General features: G+C 43.1%; 5 protein-coding genes across 11 annotated transcripts in view; 1 reads left to right on the top strand and 4 right to left on the bottom strand.

The window, feature by feature from the left end:
* Positions 1 to 295: 295 nt before the first annotated feature.
* LOC6565161 (transmembrane protein 41 homolog) lies at positions 296 to 4,486 on the bottom strand. 2 transcript variants are annotated; one of them, XM_032738162.1, is made up of 5 exons: positions 4,437 to 4,484; positions 3,998 to 4,243; positions 3,652 to 3,931; positions 3,268 to 3,396; positions 296 to 1,237 (listed from the first exon to the last, which is right to left on the bottom strand). In XM_032738162.1, exons 2-5 carry the CDS (start codon positions 4,074 to 4,076, stop codon positions 727 to 729), a joined length of 999 nt encoding a protein of 332 aa, XP_032594053.1. In that variant the 5' UTR covers positions 4,077 to 4,243; positions 4,437 to 4,484; the 3' UTR covers positions 296 to 726. The 2 variants fall into 2 exon arrangements, with proteins under 2 accessions (XP_032594053.1, XP_001991743.1); XM_001991707.2 differs by having other exon boundaries at positions 3,998 to 4,486.
* Positions 4,487 to 5,036: 550 nt separating this feature from the next.
* On the bottom strand, positions 5,037 to 6,723 carry LOC6564604 (proteasome activator complex subunit 3). The gene is made up of 3 exons (XM_001991708.2): positions 6,625 to 6,723; positions 5,970 to 6,528; positions 5,037 to 5,908 (listed from the first exon to the last, which is right to left on the bottom strand). The coding sequence occupies exons 2-3, from the start codon at positions 6,355 to 6,357 to the stop codon at positions 5,541 to 5,543; spliced, it is 756 nt and encodes a 251-aa protein (XP_001991744.1). The 5' UTR covers positions 6,358 to 6,528; positions 6,625 to 6,723; the 3' UTR covers positions 5,037 to 5,540.
* A 280-nt stretch (positions 6,724 to 7,003) lies between these two features.
* LOC6564605 (leucine-rich repeat-containing protein 57) lies at positions 7,004 to 7,831 on the top strand. Its single transcript, XM_001991709.3, has one exon. It carries the CDS (start codon positions 7,037 to 7,039, stop codon positions 7,751 to 7,753), a length of 717 nt encoding a protein of 238 aa, XP_001991745.1. The 5' UTR covers positions 7,004 to 7,036; the 3' UTR covers positions 7,754 to 7,831.
* On the bottom strand, positions 7,802 to 10,270 carry LOC6564606 (probable peroxisomal acyl-coenzyme A oxidase 1). Its single transcript, XM_001991710.3, has 2 exons — positions 9,155 to 10,270; positions 7,802 to 9,075 (listed from the first exon to the last, which is right to left on the bottom strand). The coding sequence occupies exons 1-2, from the start codon at positions 10,156 to 10,158 to the stop codon at positions 7,995 to 7,997; spliced, it is 2,085 nt and encodes a 694-aa protein (XP_001991746.1). The 5' UTR covers positions 10,159 to 10,270; the 3' UTR covers positions 7,802 to 7,994.
* Positions 10,271 to 14,921: 4,651 nt separating this feature from the next.
* Positions 14,922 to 19,506, bottom strand: part of LOC6564607 (histone deacetylase 5) — a 22,606-nt gene continuing 18,021 nt past the window's right edge. For 5 of the 6 annotated variants that reach the window (XM_043215974.1, XM_043215976.1, XM_043215975.1 and 2 more), the window contains 6 exons: positions 17,832 to 18,841; positions 16,523 to 17,770; positions 16,336 to 16,455; positions 15,809 to 16,243; positions 15,595 to 15,728; positions 14,922 to 15,506 (listed from right to left, as the gene is read on the bottom strand). In XM_043215974.1, coding sequence (XP_043071909.1) covers positions 15,452 to 15,506; positions 15,595 to 15,728; positions 15,809 to 16,243; positions 16,336 to 16,455; positions 16,523 to 17,770; positions 17,832 to 18,841 — 3,002 coding nt within the window. In that variant the 3' untranslated portion in view covers positions 14,922 to 15,451. The remainder of the gene's footprint in view (positions 15,507 to 15,594; positions 15,729 to 15,808; positions 16,244 to 16,335; positions 16,456 to 16,522; positions 17,771 to 17,831; positions 18,842 to 19,506) is intronic. The other variant, XM_043215978.1, reaches the window with a different exon arrangement.

Below are 19,506 nucleotides of genomic sequence, written 5' to 3'. Positions count from 1 at the left end.
CATTTATTAGCAAACAGTAAATTATATACAAATTTGAAATTTTCAAGTTCATATATTTGCTAGAAAACATTTTTTGAAAACACACATATTTCCCATAGAACAAGTTGGACACGAGAATGTAAGATCATTAAGTTATTTGTTTTGTTTTCGCTCATTGTTTAATATGTATTTGCACACACACATAGAATTAATTGGTATTTTGCTAATTGGTTTACTTATCGATAATGTTTCTAGTGAATACTGCAATAGCACTAAACAAAACATGTTCACTAAACTTAAAAACAAGTTGTGGAAATATATCATGCAAAAGTTTCGTATTTCAAATTTTAAAAAAATATATAAAGAAACAGAGATAGCGAAATTAGTCATAATACTTAAGCCTAGTTTGATACTCGGAGTTTTAACGTTTTTTCTTGTTGTTCCATTTTTAATAACAAGATGCGCAATTATTATTACGTGTCTTGAATTGTTGTTACATGATTTGTGTTTTTGGAAATAGCAGTTCAATATTCAATACATATATTCATCACTAAAGAACTAAAGGCAAACCTAAACAATTAATTATTAAGTATATGGTATATGGTATATATAGTATGTACTTTTAGATGTATGTATTGTATGTAAAACAACCCAAATCAGGGGTTTGCATTTTCTATTTTCATTCTGTTTTTTGGTACAGTTTATCTATGCTGGTTATACGACTTATGATGGCAGACAACATGCCATTTACGCCGCCTTCTTCTTCTTAAACTTATTCTTAAGAAGGCCGGGCAGCAATGAGGCGCACGCACAAAGCGATAAGATGCCCATGGATGTCCAGGAGAATGCCTCACTCGAACTGCTCATCTTCTGTAGCGTCTTGCCCGCCTGGATGGCAATCACAGACGGTGGCGCGACGCCGCAGAAGGTGCCTAGCGCGAAGATATGCAGAGGCACGCCGATGACTGGTGAGGCGAGATTGATGAACCAGTTGGGTAGTATCGGGGTCATGCGCAAAAATAGCATATAGTTGAACAGACTGTCGCGATACTCCTCGACGTGGCGGGACCATTCGCTTGTCTTCTTTGGCCAGAAGTGTCGGATGAGACGCCTTCCGACCAGATTGGACAGCGTGTAGCAGAGCGTGGCGCCCAGCGCCGAGCAGAAGCAAATCAGGAACAGTGCGATGGGAAACTTGTAGAGGAATCCAAGTAAGATTGACAGGAATAACGAGCCAGGAATGGCGAATGTTTGTAGGCTATTTGAAACGTATTCAATTAAAGTTAACCAAATCGTCAATGTCAATAAAACAAATAGTAAACAACGCATGCATAAATACTTATTGCCAGGGGGCCTAAACACAGATCACCTGATAAAATGACAATTGGCTGGGCTAAAACCATAGACTATTTATAGTTAAGTAACACACGTTGACAATGACATTATCATCTTCGTTCCCACACACCTCACCGCCCGCGTATATCCCAAGAGCCTACGACGTGCCAGCAAGCAAACGAACGATAACAGAAAATGGCAATTATAACGTTTTCTCTAGATACAATATATATATATATATAAACATATTTTTTGTCTGTTTTTTCGTACGTATATTCAACAACGTGCTGCTACAGTCTTCGCTCGACAAATCCAATTTGCCAAATAATTCCAATAATGTTTATTTTCGTGAACATTGAAAAATTGTTCATCATTTTACTATCAGAAATTGAGAACTTGTTTAATAGTAATTTTTTTTAGAAATGTTAATTATTAGCTAATTGGTCAACTGTAAAAGAGAAGCGTTCAAATTAATTAGCGTTCACTGTATTACATTTAGCGTCTGCTTTCTAGCTCAACATTTTTGGGGCCTCGTGTCAAAACACATACAATAACAAATTTAACGGCTAGTCGAGTTTTATATTCGAAACCCAACACGAAATATCGTTGAAGAATAAATATATATATATATACATATGTATGTATGTATATACATGGATATATATATTTTTTTACATTTGCAAATAACAAACAAATATGCACTACACAAACAGAATATTGCAAAGACGTACGATACGTAATAATTAAGCAAGTAACATGTGGCAAGTGCTTTACAAATTCAGCAAAAACTCAACAAAAAGTGGTTGGTGAAATTGAAATTGCAAAGCCAGCTGCTTTGACTAATTGCAAAGCAATAAACACTTTTACAAGTGTATTTACATATACAAATACATGCACATTTTTGTGCTTTCATTGAAATGAATAAGAGGGACGCAAAAGAAAAACACAAAAAAAAAAAAAGCAAACTGCTCTCAGCTGTTTTTGAGATTAGACACACAGGTTCACACACACACACGCGCGAACAGAACACGTCACACTTTTGTATGCATGTGTATGTGTGTGTGTCGGGGCTTTCTTGTTTATAAACGTGCGTTGAATGGCCGAGAAGGCAATTCCACAAGAGCAAAAGATTTATGTATGCGTCAGCATTCGGCTCTCTTTGGCTTTGGCAAAAGCAACAGCAGGAGAGACCCACACACACACACATACACACACCACCACCACCACAATTGGTGACCAATGAAGAATGCAAAGTGCACTTGTCCCGTTCATCAGCTGATCTTCTCGTGCATATTTCTCATTCTCAACACACACTCTCTCGCTTTGTTGCTGTTGTTGTCGCCGTTCTTTATGTTATTTTGCTTCCGATTTGCAGCCGAAACGGCGACGTCGATGCCCAATGTTAATATGCGTGGCCGTGCATAATATTATAGAAATTGACATGTGTGTTAGTGTTTGTCTGTCTCATAGTGGCCGTCGTTGACCGTGAATGTGACTATGGCATACACACACACACACACGCGCGCGGCACTCGTTTTTGGTCTAAACTATCCATTTGGAGAGTTATTTAAAAACAGGTCAAGGTTGGAAGTACGTGTTGAACACACGAAGCGTCAAGCGTGATGCGCAGGCGCTGTTATCTAATCAGGCGGGTGTTTGCCTGTGTGTGCATAAGTACAACAATAACAATAACAATACATTTGAATCGTATTAAATACGATTTAGCAACTCAACTGACACTTAACTGAGTCGCAGATTATCATTAATCTAGTTCTTTCGTTTAGCTAAATTAGTTTACAACTGCGACTCAATTGAACAAGAGAGCGAACGAATGAGCGAACTAAAGAGAAAAAACCAAAAGCGACTGCGGTGAATCACACACAATTTATGTAGTCTGCAACTAATTTACATGCATGCGTCAATTGTTTTGTTGTTTGCATATGAAAAGGATACAATACGTAGGCGACAACAACGCCGAACATCACTTCAAAGTAATACATGTCCTTATAGCGATCCAGGACTTTCGCTAGCATCTTAGCATCTTGTATATCACGTGGTATTTTCAAATGTTGCTTCTCAGTGCTGTAAAAAGTAAAAAGTAACAACCACACACACACACATACACAATTAGATACATTAAATACATTTGTAATACATGCACGAGAGTTGATCTGACTGTGTTGTGTGTGTGTGTGTGAATGCAAAGTGGCGTGACTTGAGTCAAGCACACAAACAAGCTCAAAGCGCACCACAAGCACAGCTGGTAACATTTTCAATAATATAAATCAAGTGTGTATATGTGTGTGTGTGTGTGTGTGTGATCAACTCGATACTCACGCATTCAATTCGGGAAATATTGCATAGACATAGAACATGGCTAGCAGACTGGCAGCGAATATTGCAACAACAATGACTAGAGATTTCTTGGTTGCTTTTCGCTCGTCCGCAGACATTGCCTCTTTCTGTGGCGTTGTTGCTGCTGGCTGTTGTTCCTGTTGTTGCTGCGCCTGTTGTTGTTGTTGCGGCTGTTGAGTTTGCTGTTGTTGTTGTTTCGGTGGTTTATACGTGCCATTTTGAGTGTTCCTCGCGCGCAGGTTTAGCATCTTATCAGCAATCTCTGATGAGCGAGAGTGAGAGGTCGCGATTAACAACGGGGGAGGAAGAAGGGGTTAAGGTGACTTACCGTTGTCGACGCTGTTATCGCTAATAAGTTTCACGTTGTTGCTGCTGCTACTGCTGGTGTTCTCCGCTTTGCAAGACATTCTCGTGTCGGATCAAGCACTTTCTGCTTCCGCGTTTGCTTTTGTTTTGCAAGCTTTTCAGATTGCAACGCCACTAAATGTATCAACTATTGTTCCGCTGTTGTTGTTGTTGTCGTTGTGAGTGTGAGTGTTTGCGCGCCAGCAATAGTCGCATCAACTATCTCTCTCTGTACAAATAAAAATTAATCGATAAGACACTGCTAAAAAAAAACACTGCCCTAATGCCAATTTGCGAAAAAATTTGAAATTTTAATTAAGCTACATGTGGGCTGGTTACGCGCTTAAACAATGCATTTGTCCCCTATCTTTCAACAACTCATGTTTTTCAATTTATATTTATTAATTTAACAACGAGCTCACTTCCACTTTTGTGTTTCGCGTAACACTCCTCTCAATGTGACCGGAGACGACCAACGACCAAAACACTAACTGTTTGGGCTTGAGCTGAGCAACACTAAAATACTAAAATACTGACGCGATATTAGTAATATAAATATCAGAAAGCAGTGCGCACAACATGTTCTGTTGTTCGCTTACAGCTATGTTAACGTTTCAAATACCGCTGCGTTTCAGCATGACTTAAATTATTTTAACAGCCATCATTAACATATTTTAATACTCGGATAATGATCGGCATATACATATATAAATATATTTTGGCCAGACACTCCACCCTTTCAGCCACCATGTCATGCCCAAAAATCGGAAAAGCCTTTATAATCCACAAATATTATGTCGTGAAGCTTGCATCACATTGAAGGAAATATCTGCGGCATCGCATAGACTCTTGATAAGCATCGAAATAACCAATTTTCTTGTTCACGTCCATTGCCGTCCCAAAAAATCACCTACAATTTTAGAGGCGAGTTCACAAATTAAAAAAAAAGACGCCTACCTTCAACACCCCTAACCCCCCGCCTACCATCAGCTCTGCAAAGAAGTCAATTGCACCCTTCTCACTTGATTTTAATTTTGTTTTATTCACAACAAAAATATACATTTGACCCTCATTTAACCATTTTTAAAAAGTGGGTAATTTGTAATTTCGTTTTGTTTTTCTTTTTGTCGTGTGTTTTAAGAGCGACTGCGCTTCTTTTTTTTTTTATAAGTGTATGTGTATGTGTATATAGCTAAAGCTATTTCTTGGAACTCTCGTCTCTCGTTTTTGTGTATTACATTAATTTATATTATAATCTAGATAGCCAATATGCGTTAATTTATAAAACTGTTCTTAAGAACTGTCCGCCATTTACACACCGTGTCTACCTGATATTGATCATATTGTTGATGTCTCTCAGAAATCCGCTTTACTTTACTCGAGCACTTCTCTAATGTATGTGGATGTGGCTATGTATGCTAACCTTCTTACAGCTTTTATTGTTTTTGTTTGTTTGTTTTTTTTGTTTGTTTTATTTATTTTTTTGTTTTGGCTCTTAGATGTTTTGTAAATGGGCGTCGTCTCTTCTAATAAAGATTATCAGTGTTCGATGAGCGCGGCTTCTTCAGCTTTTCCAGATTCTTAATAACAATGTCGTGTAGTGAGGAATAGCGATTGCGCACCTCGCAAACGACCAGCCACAGGCTGAGATACTCCTTCTCGTCCAGCTCGACAACGGCGCGCCTGTAGTCATCGATGTGCGGATACTTGGCCACCTTCGAGACAACCTTGGCACGGGTGAGAAAGTATCTCGATATCTGATCGAAAAAGGCGGCGGCCTCTGACTCAACAGTCTGGATCTCGGCCAGCGTATCCTCCTGAATTGAGACACCGAAATTGTTGCCATCCTCGATTTTGGGTATCATAAATGAAATCCACATTTTAAGCAAGTTCGCTGAGAAATGGACGTTAGTTATCATTATGTGATGGATGGATCAATATCGTTGATTACTTACAGTCCTCGACGAGCTTTCGTATGATGGGCTTCACCACCTTGATCATTTCACAGAGCGGCTTATTGCACGGCACCGTGCCACTGGGTATACCCAATACCGCTGTGCCGGAAATGTTGTCATCTTTGCGGGCACGCTTGGGCACTGGGGAATCGTTGACGGTATCGCCGGCGCCGCCGCTATCGTGATTGTTGACCAATATGGGTGTCATTACCGGAATGTTCAGATCCTGATGAACCTCGCTAAAGTTGCGTTCATTGAACATGGGCGTAGCGAGAAGTTCATTCAGTTCCACGATTTTCTCGGGGAAACCTTTTGTAATTAGGATCTCCGCCTTCGTGATAAGAGAGTCCTTGTACTCCTGCACCTTGCTAATCGTATCCTTAGTCATTGTTATCGCTCACTGCACACACTAACCAAGCAACCAATTAACTTTCAACCGTAACCAAATCACAAAATCACCGGTCGTTTTGTCGCTTATATTGCAAGAGTAGCGCGTGCTTCACGTTCTGCCACTTGCGTTGGATCGAAAGGCGAGTAATTGCTCGTCTGACAGCGTGCACTATTCAAATAAACGAATGTATACAATGCAGCGTTGTACAATGCGTGTGTGTCTGTTTATGCTGTATTTGGAATACGCTTTTCGCCCATTACTTACCAAAAAAAACTCTTGAATGCTTTTAATGCGGCAGTCGGCTTGTCCACGCTTATATTTTATGACTCTGGCTGTGGTGAAATTTACAGTATTGTAAAACGCGAACTGATCAAAACAGTGCTGCTGACGATACAATAAGAGTAAAAATTGACGATATATCTTCTTTTTGATTTATTGCAGCGGGAAACAACGAATTGAATTATACTTTTATATCATCAAGAACTTTGTCAGATTTTCGGCCCTTATTTTCCAAAAGTAAACATATCTCTATTTGATATATAATATTACTTGTATATGTCACGACCAATATTCGCAAAAATTCGCTGTAATTTACTATCGAATGGCGCACTATCGATATATCGATATGAGATCGATTCCCAGTGTAAGTAGCTCAGCATATAGCAAGAGTACGGACATGGGTAATAAACAAATAAAACAACATCTGGAGACAGCACAGAAGACGGGAGTGCTGAAAATCTCATTACAACGACTGCAGGAGTTCCCACCGCAGCTGAAGACCTATCCCAATGTGCTGAAGACGCTGGATTTATCGCAGAATCGATTCGAGCACATACCCGACGAGCTGGGCCGTCTCACTCTGTTGAAGCATCTAAATCTGAGTGGCAATCGCCTGACCGATCTCAATGAGGTGGTTGGCGAACTGATCAAACTGGAGGTACTACTTCTAATGGACAACCTATTAACAAAGCTACCCAAGGCGCTGAGCAATTGCACGCATCTGAAAACGGTCAATCTGAGCAACAATCAGTTGAAGCACTTCCCATCAATGCTCTGCGGTCTGAGGCAGCTGGATGTGTTGGATTTGTCGCGTAATCAAATAACCGAAGTGCCCGCCGAGGTGGCGAATCTGTATGTGACCGAGCTGAACCTCAATCAGAACCAAATATCATCGGTAGCCGAAGAGATTGCCGATTGTCCCAAGCTAAAAACGCTGCGGCTCGAGGAGAACTGCTTGCAGGCGAATGCTCTAACGCCACGCATACTCAAGGACTCCAAGATATGCAATCTGGCGGTCGATGGCAATCTGTTTAACTCCAAGCAGTTCACCGATCTCGACGGCTACGATGTCTACATGGAGCGCTACACGGCGGTCAAGAAGAAGATGTTCTAAACAATTGCGTTACATACATAAATACATAAACTTATACAAATACATATATATATTTATAATAATATATATTATTTAATTTAGTAGCTTAATTCTATGATTTCTGTGTAATTCCAAAAAAAAAAGAGTAAACATATTGCACTTCTAGAAACACCAACTCTGCCATACTCTGTTCTGTTCCCAGTGGAAGATTGAGTGAGATGTGACCAAATTTACATCTCTCATCGTATTCACCAAATGCGGCTCACAGTTTGCCCTTAAGCAGTGGCTTTAGATGTGTTTGATAGGTGGCATTGACGGGTTCCTGGTTGAGTGGATTGCGACGCGCCTCTTCCATTAAGCGCTCATAGACACGACCATCGTGACAGCCTAGTGTGGAGCCGAGCACGCGATCATCGAAATCAAAGCCATCGACAATGGCAACCGCATTGGAACGCAGTGCAGCCAGCAGTTGTTCGTAGCGCTGCTCCAGTTGCTGCAGCTGCTCAGCCCCAATGCTGTTCCACTTGAGCACGGCGCCCAATTGGCGCAGGCACGTGTCTAGCACAAACAGCTCCACCAGCTGCTGCAACACCTCGCCCAGCTGCGGATTGACGCAACGTTTCAGCTCCAACATTTGGCGCATGGAGTTGCGCACCAGTTGGACGTGTCCGTGCAGCGTTGCCGCCGCTATCAATCGTCTTCCGGCCAAATTTGTGGCCTGCTCTTCGGTGTGGCCACCACGCGTGCGCTGCTCCAGCTGCCACTGCCATGCCTCACGCACCTGTTCCGTGGCGCTAATCTCCAGCGCACGCGCCACATTCTCCAGCAGATCGCTGCCCCAGCTCAACTGCGCTGCATTGCGCAAATAGCAGATGCTGGCGGGCAGCTCCTTCTTTGCATTGGCATTGGCATACTGGCGCATCAGAAAGCGAGCTGTCTGCAGCAGGAGCACAGTGTGCTCACCCTCGTAGGTGAAGGCTGCGCAGGCCAAGCCATGGATGCTGTCAAAGTTGGCCGAGGCCATATACCCATGGCCGCCGCACGATTTGCGCAGCACATCGATACCATCGACGGCGTCCTGGGTGCACACGGACTTTAAACAGCAGCTGAGCGCATGCAGCTCAGCCAGCTGACCCTCTCCCCCTCCAGGTGTTCCCTTCCCCTTTTCCGTTATCTGTTGCATGGTGCGCTGATAGAACGACCACAAATCATTCGCAGCGAGCCGATAGCAAACGCCGCGCGCAATTTCCGGCAGAATCTTCGCCTGCTGCGTCAAATGATTCAAGATTTGCGGCTCCGGTGCATTCGGCTCAATGGGACTCTGGCGACGCACGGCGGCATAGCTGGAAGCGGAAGCGGATGGGTAAGATGGATTGAAAGGGGAAATCGTATATATATTGATAGATTTGTTGGAGCACTTACCGAGTGGCTATGGTTGCCGCTTGGAGCAGCCCAAACATCACGTCGCGCACAATCATGACGCGCACAAAGACCATGGTGCCGTAGACGAGAAGAGGCTGCGATGCCTTCACGAATCGTCCATCGGCGAGCACTTGGGCATGCTGCATTAGCATCTGGTTGCGTGGTATGCGCACATTGCGAAAAGCCAAGAAACCATTGTTGACACCGTTGGCGCCCAGCTTGGGCCCAATGTCACCCACATCGATGCCCGGCATCGGCTGGTGCGTCTGCTCATCCCTAATCCGCACCAGAAACTGCTGCAGTCCATGATGCTGTCCGCGTATGTACAGCTGTGCCAGCACCACAACCACATTGGCCGTGTGCCCCAATCCACCCGGCCACCACTTGTAGCCAGTCAGCGTGGGTGTATTGAGGACAAACTCCTCCCGTTCCACATCGTAGTCGGCACGCGTCTCCAGGCCGCGTACATAGCTGCCATGGCCGAGTTCCGTTTGGGCATAGGTACCAATGATACCGTCCAGGCGCCAGGCGCGTCCCAGCCAAAGACGCTGTTGCTCCTCGTTGCCCTGATTCAGCAGTGTGCTCAGAAACATCGAGAAGTGGAGGCGCAGTGGAAAGCTCTGCTGGAACAGCGCCGTGCCCAATGGACCCGACAAGAGCTGTCGGTAATTGTGCAGTGCTTTTATGTCCATAGTCTCCTCATCCTCAGGCCCCTGATGCTGATGCTCCTTCTCCTGATTGAGACGTGTGCGCTGCCACTGACGCAATTTGGCTAGAAATTTGGTGCCCTTGGCAAGAGCATGCTCGTAGCGCTCCTTGTACGACATGCAGCTGGGATGCACTGCATCATCGAATTCGGGATCATCGAAGAAAAAGCGATCCAGCGCACGCCGCTCCTCCAGTTCGGCACGCCCCCCCGCCCACCATACGGCAAAATCTTCGCTGGCTATTGTCGCCGCCTCGCGCTCCCGCCTCAGATCAATGCAGTCGCTCCACTTCTCCATTTGCAACAAGATCCCCTTTCACTTCGGAATGCAATCAAGTTGCGACTACAACTGGTTGTTGGCTTTTGCAGACCCACAAGTTGTTTGCTGTGCTTATGGCCCAGCACTTATCAGCTGTTTGCACACATCAATTTATACTGTATATGTATAAAAATATATGTACAGTGTCTCGCAGTTCAACTGGAACAGCGCCTAGCAAAAAATTTAAAGTGCTATAAGGTTTAAACAAAAAAACTAACGCAAAATGTTTAAATGCCAATTTGTTTTATGTTATATCACGTTTGAAAAGGAAACTTCAGTTTTTATTAAAATATTAATTAATTAACTGAAATTCGTCAAAAACTGAAAACATATCCAAAATACATGTCAAAGTTTTTTTGGAACAGTCTTAGAAAAGTAACATATTAGGCGTATAAAAACTTAAATAAGGATGTTAATACTTAGTATGATATCCTTTAGCCCTAATAAAGTCCCCTAACCTATTATTCATGGAAGATACCAGCTTCCGGGTCGTTTCTGGACTGATTTTGCTCCACTCATCCAGCAGAGCATTCTTGAGATCGGATCTGTGATTCCGGATGGTATTTTCCAGCAGAGCCCACAAATTTTAAATAACATTTAAATCTGGAGACTGGGCCTGTGGAATTATCATGTGGAGGCAGTTCCAGATATGCCAAGACCGTACTAATCCGGAGTTATGCTTGGCTGTTGTCCTGGTCGTTGTCGTGGTAGATCTGTAAAGTACTCCGGATTCCTAGCTTCTCGGCACTTTGGAGTAAATTTTCCTTTAATATATTGAAATACACACTCTTGTCCATTGTTGTTTCAAAGAACACCAAATTTCTGACGCCGGCTTCCGAGATAGAAGCCCATACCATGACACTTCCTCCGTCGTGCTTGACTGTTGCCTTTAGGATTTTGGGACTCAGCTCAGTATTGGACTGTCGCCACACATAATTTTGTCCGTCTGAGCCAAAAATGTTTAATTTGGGCTCATCTTCAAATATGAATGTGTTCCAGAACTCCAAATCCTTGTCCAAGTGGGTTTTGACGAATGCCATCCTAGTCCCTTTATTTTTTGCGCTTATAAAGGGCTTCTTCCGTGGTACTCGGGCATTAAAGTCATGTTTGCGCAGAACCCGGCGCACAGTTTCCACACTGCACTTTTTCCCCATTTCATCCTGCACCTGTTGAGTCAGTTTTGGAGCCGATAGCTTGGGATTTTCCCTTATTTTCCTGATGATCCTCCGCTCCTCCTGTTCGGTGAAAATCTTGTGTGGTGCCTTTCTGCCCTTGTCCTCTATCCGATTTTCGTCGACGAAGCGCCGAATGATATTGAATACAGTTGTGGTACTCAGATTTACCATTTTAGCTATTTGGCGATATGAATATCCAATCCTGAAGTGTTCCAGGATCAGTTTCCGTTGTTCAATGGTAGTCCGCTTGCACATAGTCCTTGTTGGCTGGTTGCACTCGAGATGCAGGATATAACTAATCTGACTACGAAGGATTGGTCTATTTATACCAAAAATAATCAACCTGACGTAAAAAATCTGGGTTTTATGGCACCCAGGTGTCCATAACGCCATTGTTCCACATAATATGTGACCACAAATTAAGGTACTTTTTTACATAACCCGACCTAGCCGGTGGGAAAACCCCAGTTTATGGGGGTCATATAGTCATTTAGGTAGTCAATATATGTACCTGCCATAGTTCTTTGGAATTTTTGAAAAATATTGAATAATTTGTTTATGGCAGGCAATTAACTTTTTTGCTAGGCGCTGTTCCAGTTGAACTGCGAGACACTGTATATGCATGAGATAATTGCTCAACTTTGCACCCCATCTTAAAGGTGATAACATCCATTCAAGTGCGACATTAGTTTCGGGCATTAAATGTACCCGAGCCAATTTTGGAATCACACCCCACAGTTCCCCTCACCTACTCTGGCCAGGTACATTTTTTTTTGCGCAACCGACTGAATTCTTTTATTCGATAGCTAAAGCTCAATCGATGTTGGTTTTTAGGATTTGCAGCCAACATCGGGCAAGGTCACACTGCAAATGTATGGCGGGCAAATTGGCAAATGTTAAACTGCTATCTCGCTTTAACCCATTGCTGCGCACGTTTGATGTCATGAGAATCGCATGGAAGGCTTGTATTCAAATGATATTTAAGTTCAGCAAAGCAAATAAACAAGTTTTTGTTCAGCTTTGCATTTAATTTTCTTTTTTTTTTTTCATTTATTATCGTATGTATATATAGAAAAAGCGACATAGACATTGTTTTTTTTTTTATTTTGTAACTATATATAAGTAGGTGTATACTAATACGTCGAATACTTAATGAGTTGTTCCCGATTTAGAACCAGGCAACTTTAAATCAGCTCATTGTTTTAACTGGGCTATGGATTAACTATTTCGGTAACCGTTATTGTGGCTTGGACACCATTTAAAAGCCTAGAAAAAAAAAACAACAAAAAAACAATGGCACGAGTACATAATATCAAACAGACATCGCATGTAAACATAAATATGTGTATAGTACTATACTATATATATATTAATTGGATTTCATTGTTTATGCCACTCCCAAACAGTCAAACAGAGCCAATAATAGTCGGATCAGTTGTGATCTGAATGTACATAGATGTACTATAATTACAATAACAACTGGGCATAAACTTAACAAAGAAGAAAATCTTGAACGATTTACTTGGACCATATATGTATATATGTATATAGAAAGCTCTGTTGACCGTTTTGGGAATAACATATGTACATATGTATTTAAGTGTAACTCTCGGTGCTATTCAGCAAAAATATGTATTTTATTTGATTTTTATTTATATATATATATTTTTATTTTTTATTGTTTTAGCAGTTGTTAACATAATGTTACTTCATATCATAATTGTCCTGCTCTTATATCTCGTTGTGCTCAATTAACATAACAAACAGTTGCTATATTTTATGTAGACATACAAACAAACACATTCACACTGCCTGCATTACACATACATATACATATATATATATATAATTATAAACATACACATACACACACACACACACAGAGAGAAATAGTATAGGGATTAACAATAATTTCCGAGATCTTCGTTATGCTTATTTGTTGAAACATATTCGTTCGTTATTCTTATTCTTCAACTTGCTAATTTGTTCAGCTACTGCTGCAACTTGCCAGGTGCCTGCCCAGCTTATCAACAGTTCGATTAAATGAAAATTGAAATTTATCTGCCGCTCGCAAAGAACATTGCAATATATACATATGTATATATATATATATATATGTACATACACAAAGGTATATACATACATATCATACATACATATCCTCATTATCGATTTTCGTTATTTGAACATTATTGTTTCAGTTTTATAGTTAAGAGCTTACTATCCATCGTACATACATATATATCGCAACAACTCTGCTGTGCATACATACATACATACATGCATACATACATCATTTCATATATAGATTGCATCGTTTCATATTGTACTACAGACTTTGCACCAACATGTTCACACTAACCCATACACACACATACATACATACATACATACATACATACATCATACATACATACATGGATGCATGCATATGCTTAACACTAAAGTTTACAAAAAGCGCACTAGCAAACTCTGTTCTAGCCTAGAATTATAGTTAAGAGCAAGCCGAACTGTTAATTGTGCCTGTGGGTTAATTAGTTTACAGTAAAGTATTACTATAGTTGAGCTAAGCAAATAAATATACATATAAACATTGATGTACGTGATACGTCACCCGCCACTTACGCGTCAAATTTACAGAGTGTACAGTGATGCCCGTGAAGATAAAATGATCAAAATAAAGAGTCAATTATAATTATTAATCATAATAAACATCATAATCGTAATAGTTAATAAATAAAGATTCTAGACAATCATTTCACATTTGTTATTATATATATATATATATATATATATATAGTATCATATTACATATCATATTACAGCTAAACTTCTCTCTTGCATATCATTAACATAACTGCATAAATCGAGCTAATAATTCAACACATACTCGCAACATTCATACAAAAAAAAACCAAAAAAAAAAGACAGAAAAACAATAAAAATCTACATACATATATATATATAAACAAAAGGGGAAATTATAAAACTATTACAGTTATAGTTAAAATAAAATTAATAATGCTATTCACAACAGAGATAAAAATCATATTTTTTTTTTTCATTTTGCACGTTCAACATTAATAAATATATACAAATGTATTTGTATATGCATCTATTTAGGTATATTCGTTTTAACAAATGCAGGCTTTATATAGTAGTATATATTTAGTTTAGTATCGTATATAGTATGGTACATTTGTACATATATATATATATATATATATATATAGATATATATATGCATTTGTATATAGAATTCCAATTAACATTTAGTATTACAATTATTGTTGCTTTACATACATACATATATAATTTCATAGAACTCTCGTTAATTCTCGGTTTTTTTTTGGGCGTATCATATACATTCATAGAAACTACTAAAACTAATTTACTTAATTACTATTACTGTAATGTTATATGTATATATACATATATATATATATATATATATATATATATATATATATATATATTTATAACTCTGTTGATTCTTGCTTTCCGCGTGCTTCTTGTTCGCTTCTTTTTTTTTACTTTTGCGTAACTATTTTCTTTTCTTTTGTTTTATTTTTGTTTTTGTTTTTTAGTGGCACAGCCACGTTTTGAACTTTAGGCCTTTCTTCTTACTCTGGCTTTGCCTCTGACCTCTGACATCTGACCTCTGACCTCGGACCTCGTCCTCCTCGTTCGATGGTTCTGCTTCATTTTGTTGTTTATGTTTTCTTGTGTTTCTTGTGCGTGTTGGTGTGTGTTGGTGTGTTTGTTGCGGCGGGACGGGGCAGCATGATCAGCTGTGTATGTGTGTGTAATGTGTATGTGTGTGCGTGTGTTAAGAGAGTGACAGAGATAGATAGCGTGTGCGAGGGAGTTGACCGATAGACGAGGAACTGACTTTGAATTTTCCCGTGATGATGATGATGATGATGACAACGACAACTACAACAACAGCAACAACGACGACGGCGACGACAACAACAACAACGACAACAACGACAGCGACAACAAATGGACATCAAAAACAATAAACAACAATAATTTGTAACTACAACAATAACTAGAGTGCGTTGAGCAGGCGGCAACGACGACGACGCGTGCGTCTATTTGGTTTCATCCTGATCCATGGGCTCCTCGGAATCATCACGCGAAAGTGTTCTAAAATACACACAGTGAAAGAGAGAGATGGATTTAGTTCAACTGTTTATATATATATATATATATATATGTATATTTATTGACTCACCTGTGCAACGTCTGCATTGAGAGGCCAGCCATTGCATTGACCGTTTCAGATTCATCGTGCTCAATCTTGAGCGCATCCAGTGCAGACAGGCAGACGGTGTGCTCCAGCAGCCGGACACAGGGCCAATGCGTTTGCTAATGAAACAGAGAGAGAGAGAGAGAACAGTTATATGGATATATACATATATATATATATGTGTAACTGATCTGCATACCTGTATGGCAATCGTCTTCTGCAGCGTATTGATGGCATTCTGACAGGGCGGTCGCTCCAATTCGCCTTGGGCAATTGGTGCCGCCGGATCACCGAGCAGGGCGCGCACACACTCTTGCGCCGAATCACAAATTGCTGTCAGATCGTAGCCACCTTCGAGGGCCAGCACCACCTTGCCATTGGCCAGCTGGAGGAGTTCGCGTGTCATCAGGCCAAAGCATGCCGGGGATACATGATAGCCGCCAAGTGGCGCTGGATGGCCGGTGGCCGCATCAAAGCCCGACGAGACAAGCACAATATCCGGATTAAAGCACTTGGCAATGGGCATCACAACGGTACGGAATGCAGCGATATATTCGGCATCGCCCAGCGGTGGATTCAATGCGCCCGACCAGGAGATATTCACATTATAGCCGATGCCAGCACCGGCGCCGCACTGCAAACAAAAAACCAAAGATTAATAATTGATTAGAGAAAGAGAGAGAGAGAGAAAGAAAGAAAGAGAATGTGTGTGTGAGAGAGACGTACCTCGGTGGGGCCGCCCGTGCCGGGAAAGAAGTTGCCATCATCGTGTCGATGTATGGAAAGATATAGAATGTCGGGACTTTGGTAGAATGCTTGCTGTGTGCCATTGCCATGATGCACATCCTGAAATTGGAATTAGATTAGAATTTGAGTGATTGTTTTATGAATGAGTTGAGTGAGTTTAACTTGCCCAATCAACGATGAGGATGCGCTTCATATCGGGCACACGCTGGCGCAACAGCTTGGCGGCAATGGCGATCGAATTGAAAAAACAGAAGCCCATGGCCAGATTGGCCTCCGCATGGTGGCCGGGCGGACGGACGACGGCGAAACCGTTGCGCAGATCACCTCTGGCCGTTTTAAAGGCCAAATCGATAACACAGCCGGCTGCCATACGGGCAGCGGTCGCCGTATGATGCTCATTCCATGTGGTATCCAGATCGACACCCAAGCCGCCGCATGCCAAGCGCACAAAGCTCGCGGAGAGTGTGCTCTCCAGTTTGGGTCGCGTCAACTGGCCCTGATTGGAGCCAAATAACATTGAATGCGCCTCCGTATGCACCGTCTGCAGCTCCTCCTGTGTGGCCTTGCGGGCACGCAATCGATCGCATCGCTTCACCAGATCCGTTTCATTCAAACGCGCCCAGACGCTCTGCAGCCGTCCGCTGTGCTCCGGATGCGATGCGTTGTCACCGCAAATGCAGGCATGCTTCAGCATCAGCGGATCGTATGCCAGTCCCGTTGTGATCTTCTTGTGCGCTCCCACTGGACCGCTACTCTCCAGCAGCGCAGACTGTTGTTGTTGTTGTTGCTGCTGCTGCTGCTGCTGTTGTTGCTGTTGACGCAATTGGGCGGCATAAGCGTTGCCCAGCAACTGACGCTTGTGGGGCAGAGTTAGATTGACGGGCGGTATGTGATCGGCCGATGAGGATGTGGCAATCGGTGTCGGATGCTGTCCCGTATCGGGTATCTGGCTGAGGCCATGGCCCGGCACCAGCGGGCTGCTCAATGTGCGCGATAGCGGACGCATCAGGCCCTTGGTCAGCTCCTCCTCCTGCTGCAGAAAGAGCAGTTCCCGCTGCTGTTGCAGATACTCCTGATCCCGTTGCTTGCTCGACTTGCTGCCCACCGCTGACGCTGTTGAAGCAGCGGCGGCGGCGGCAGCAGCAACAGCTGCCGCTCGATACGAGGCAGCTGCCAGTGCTTCGGGCAGATTCTGTGAGGTGCTCGTCGCAATTGTGTTGGTCAGCACCGTTTTGGGCGGCTTCTTCTTGTCGGTGAGATCCATCACGACAGCAGCATTATCATCATCATCCTCCTCGCGCAGCTGCGGCTCCCGTATGGCGGCCACAACAGCAGCGGCGGCATCGCTGCGCGTCAGCACCTTCTGTCGCAGCTTCTGGGTGAGCACCTGATGCTCGTACGCCTGACGTTCCGCCTGCGAATACAAATTGGAGTCAAACCAAATACATACACAGATGGATACCATGGATACTCACCTCGCTATTCTCGTAGTGCGTTTGCACCACATTCAGCTGGCCGGCGCCGGTTAGCATCGGATGTCCCAGTGGCAACGGTGCCGACTGGGTGCGTCCCAGCGGTCGATGGCCCTGTTTGTGTAGATGCACCTGGGCCACCTGGGCGTCCGTAATGGGCACATGGCCAGCACCAGGAACACCACCAGCACCAGCACCAGGACCACCAGGACCACCACCACCGTGACCATGACCATGGCCATGTCCATGGCTGTGTGGATGCGTGTGCGGGGGATGCGGATGTGCATTATGCTGCTGCTGATGGCCGTACAGGGCATGGGCGTGACTGTTGGTGGGCGGCAATGTGCCAGCGGCAGCTGCAGCGGCAGCGGCGGCAACAGCCACAGCGGCCGCATGGAGATTAACAGCGTTGGCACCACCGACACCACTTAGCTGCATATAGGACGAAGACGAGGGCAGAATTGTGGAGGCAGCATGTGCCTGCGGCGGCGCCGTATCCCCCACCAGCGATGCCTGCGACGAGGACGTCGATGTGGCCGATGCAGAACGCACAACTGGCGATGGCTGTGGCGCAATCCCAGTTGCCGGCATCATTGATAGCGATGGCGCTGGCTGTCGGCCAAATGGCATCGCGAGCGGATTGTAGTAGGTGGGCGGTGTCCCGGCAACGCCGACGCCAACACCAACGTTAACGGGCGATGGACCGCCGGCACCGGCAGCTGTCGCCGCCACATGCTGACGCAGTGCCGCAAACATAACAAAATTGGCCTGGCCAGCCTGGGCCGCATTGCTTAAATGTGGACGGCCAAGGGATATATTTGGCAGGGATGGTGAACTGAACAGGGGCAGATCGTTGATGTTGCTCCGCTGGCCGGGCTGATATTGGCTACCCTCCTCGTTCTCCTCCTGGATGGGTGCGCTGGTCGGTGACCCTCTGCTGCCAACCACGCCCACCGACAACGTTGTCGACGATGGCGGCGAATTGGGCCCCGAGTCCGGTGTGCTGTTGCAATCTTTAGTGATACGATTGTGGTTGGCGAGCGGCGAGGGCGGAGGGGGGCGGTGAGGGCGGGGAGGGGGGTGTTGATAAAATAAATTTACAGTTAAATACAGATTTCATTAATGTTTGATTCATTTGATGTGAGTGAATGGTGAATGGTGAATGATGAACGGTTTTTTTTTTTTTTGTCTTTTGGCCATGCGACGAGCAGCAGCAGTAGCAGCAGCAGCAGCAGCTTAGGCAATTGGCAATTGGCAATAATCAGCGCAGGGGTTAATTTGAGGTTAGAGGTTCAGTTAATAGACACAAACTGAACATTGAAATTCATACATTGCATGGAATATGCCGTTGGATCAGTGGTTGGTTAGATTATAATAATAGCAAAAACAACAACAACAACAACAACAACAATGAAAACAACAATAAACAAAAACAATAACAATAACAAGAGCAATCATTATAACAAAACAGCAATCAATATTAATTAGAGCGTGAAATAAATTTGCATTGATTTTCGCTGTAAATCCAGATTAACTATATAATTTGGAAAATTTTGTATAGAGATAAACAAAATAGCGATCAATCTATTGATGCCGGATGCCGTTAAATAATATTACAAATTATCTGCAATTACAACATGTCGGAAAACATTTCGATCTTGAGATACCCTTTAAGAGA

The sequence above is a fragment of the Drosophila grimshawi genome, unplaced genomic scaffold (assembly GCF_018153295.1).
Source record: "Drosophila grimshawi isolate 15287-2541.00 unplaced genomic scaffold, ASM1815329v1 contig_848, whole genome shotgun sequence".
Classification (NCBI taxonomy): domain Eukaryota; kingdom Metazoa; phylum Arthropoda; class Insecta; order Diptera; family Drosophilidae; genus Drosophila; species Drosophila grimshawi.
This window is presented reverse-complemented; position numbering and strand designations above follow the sequence as displayed.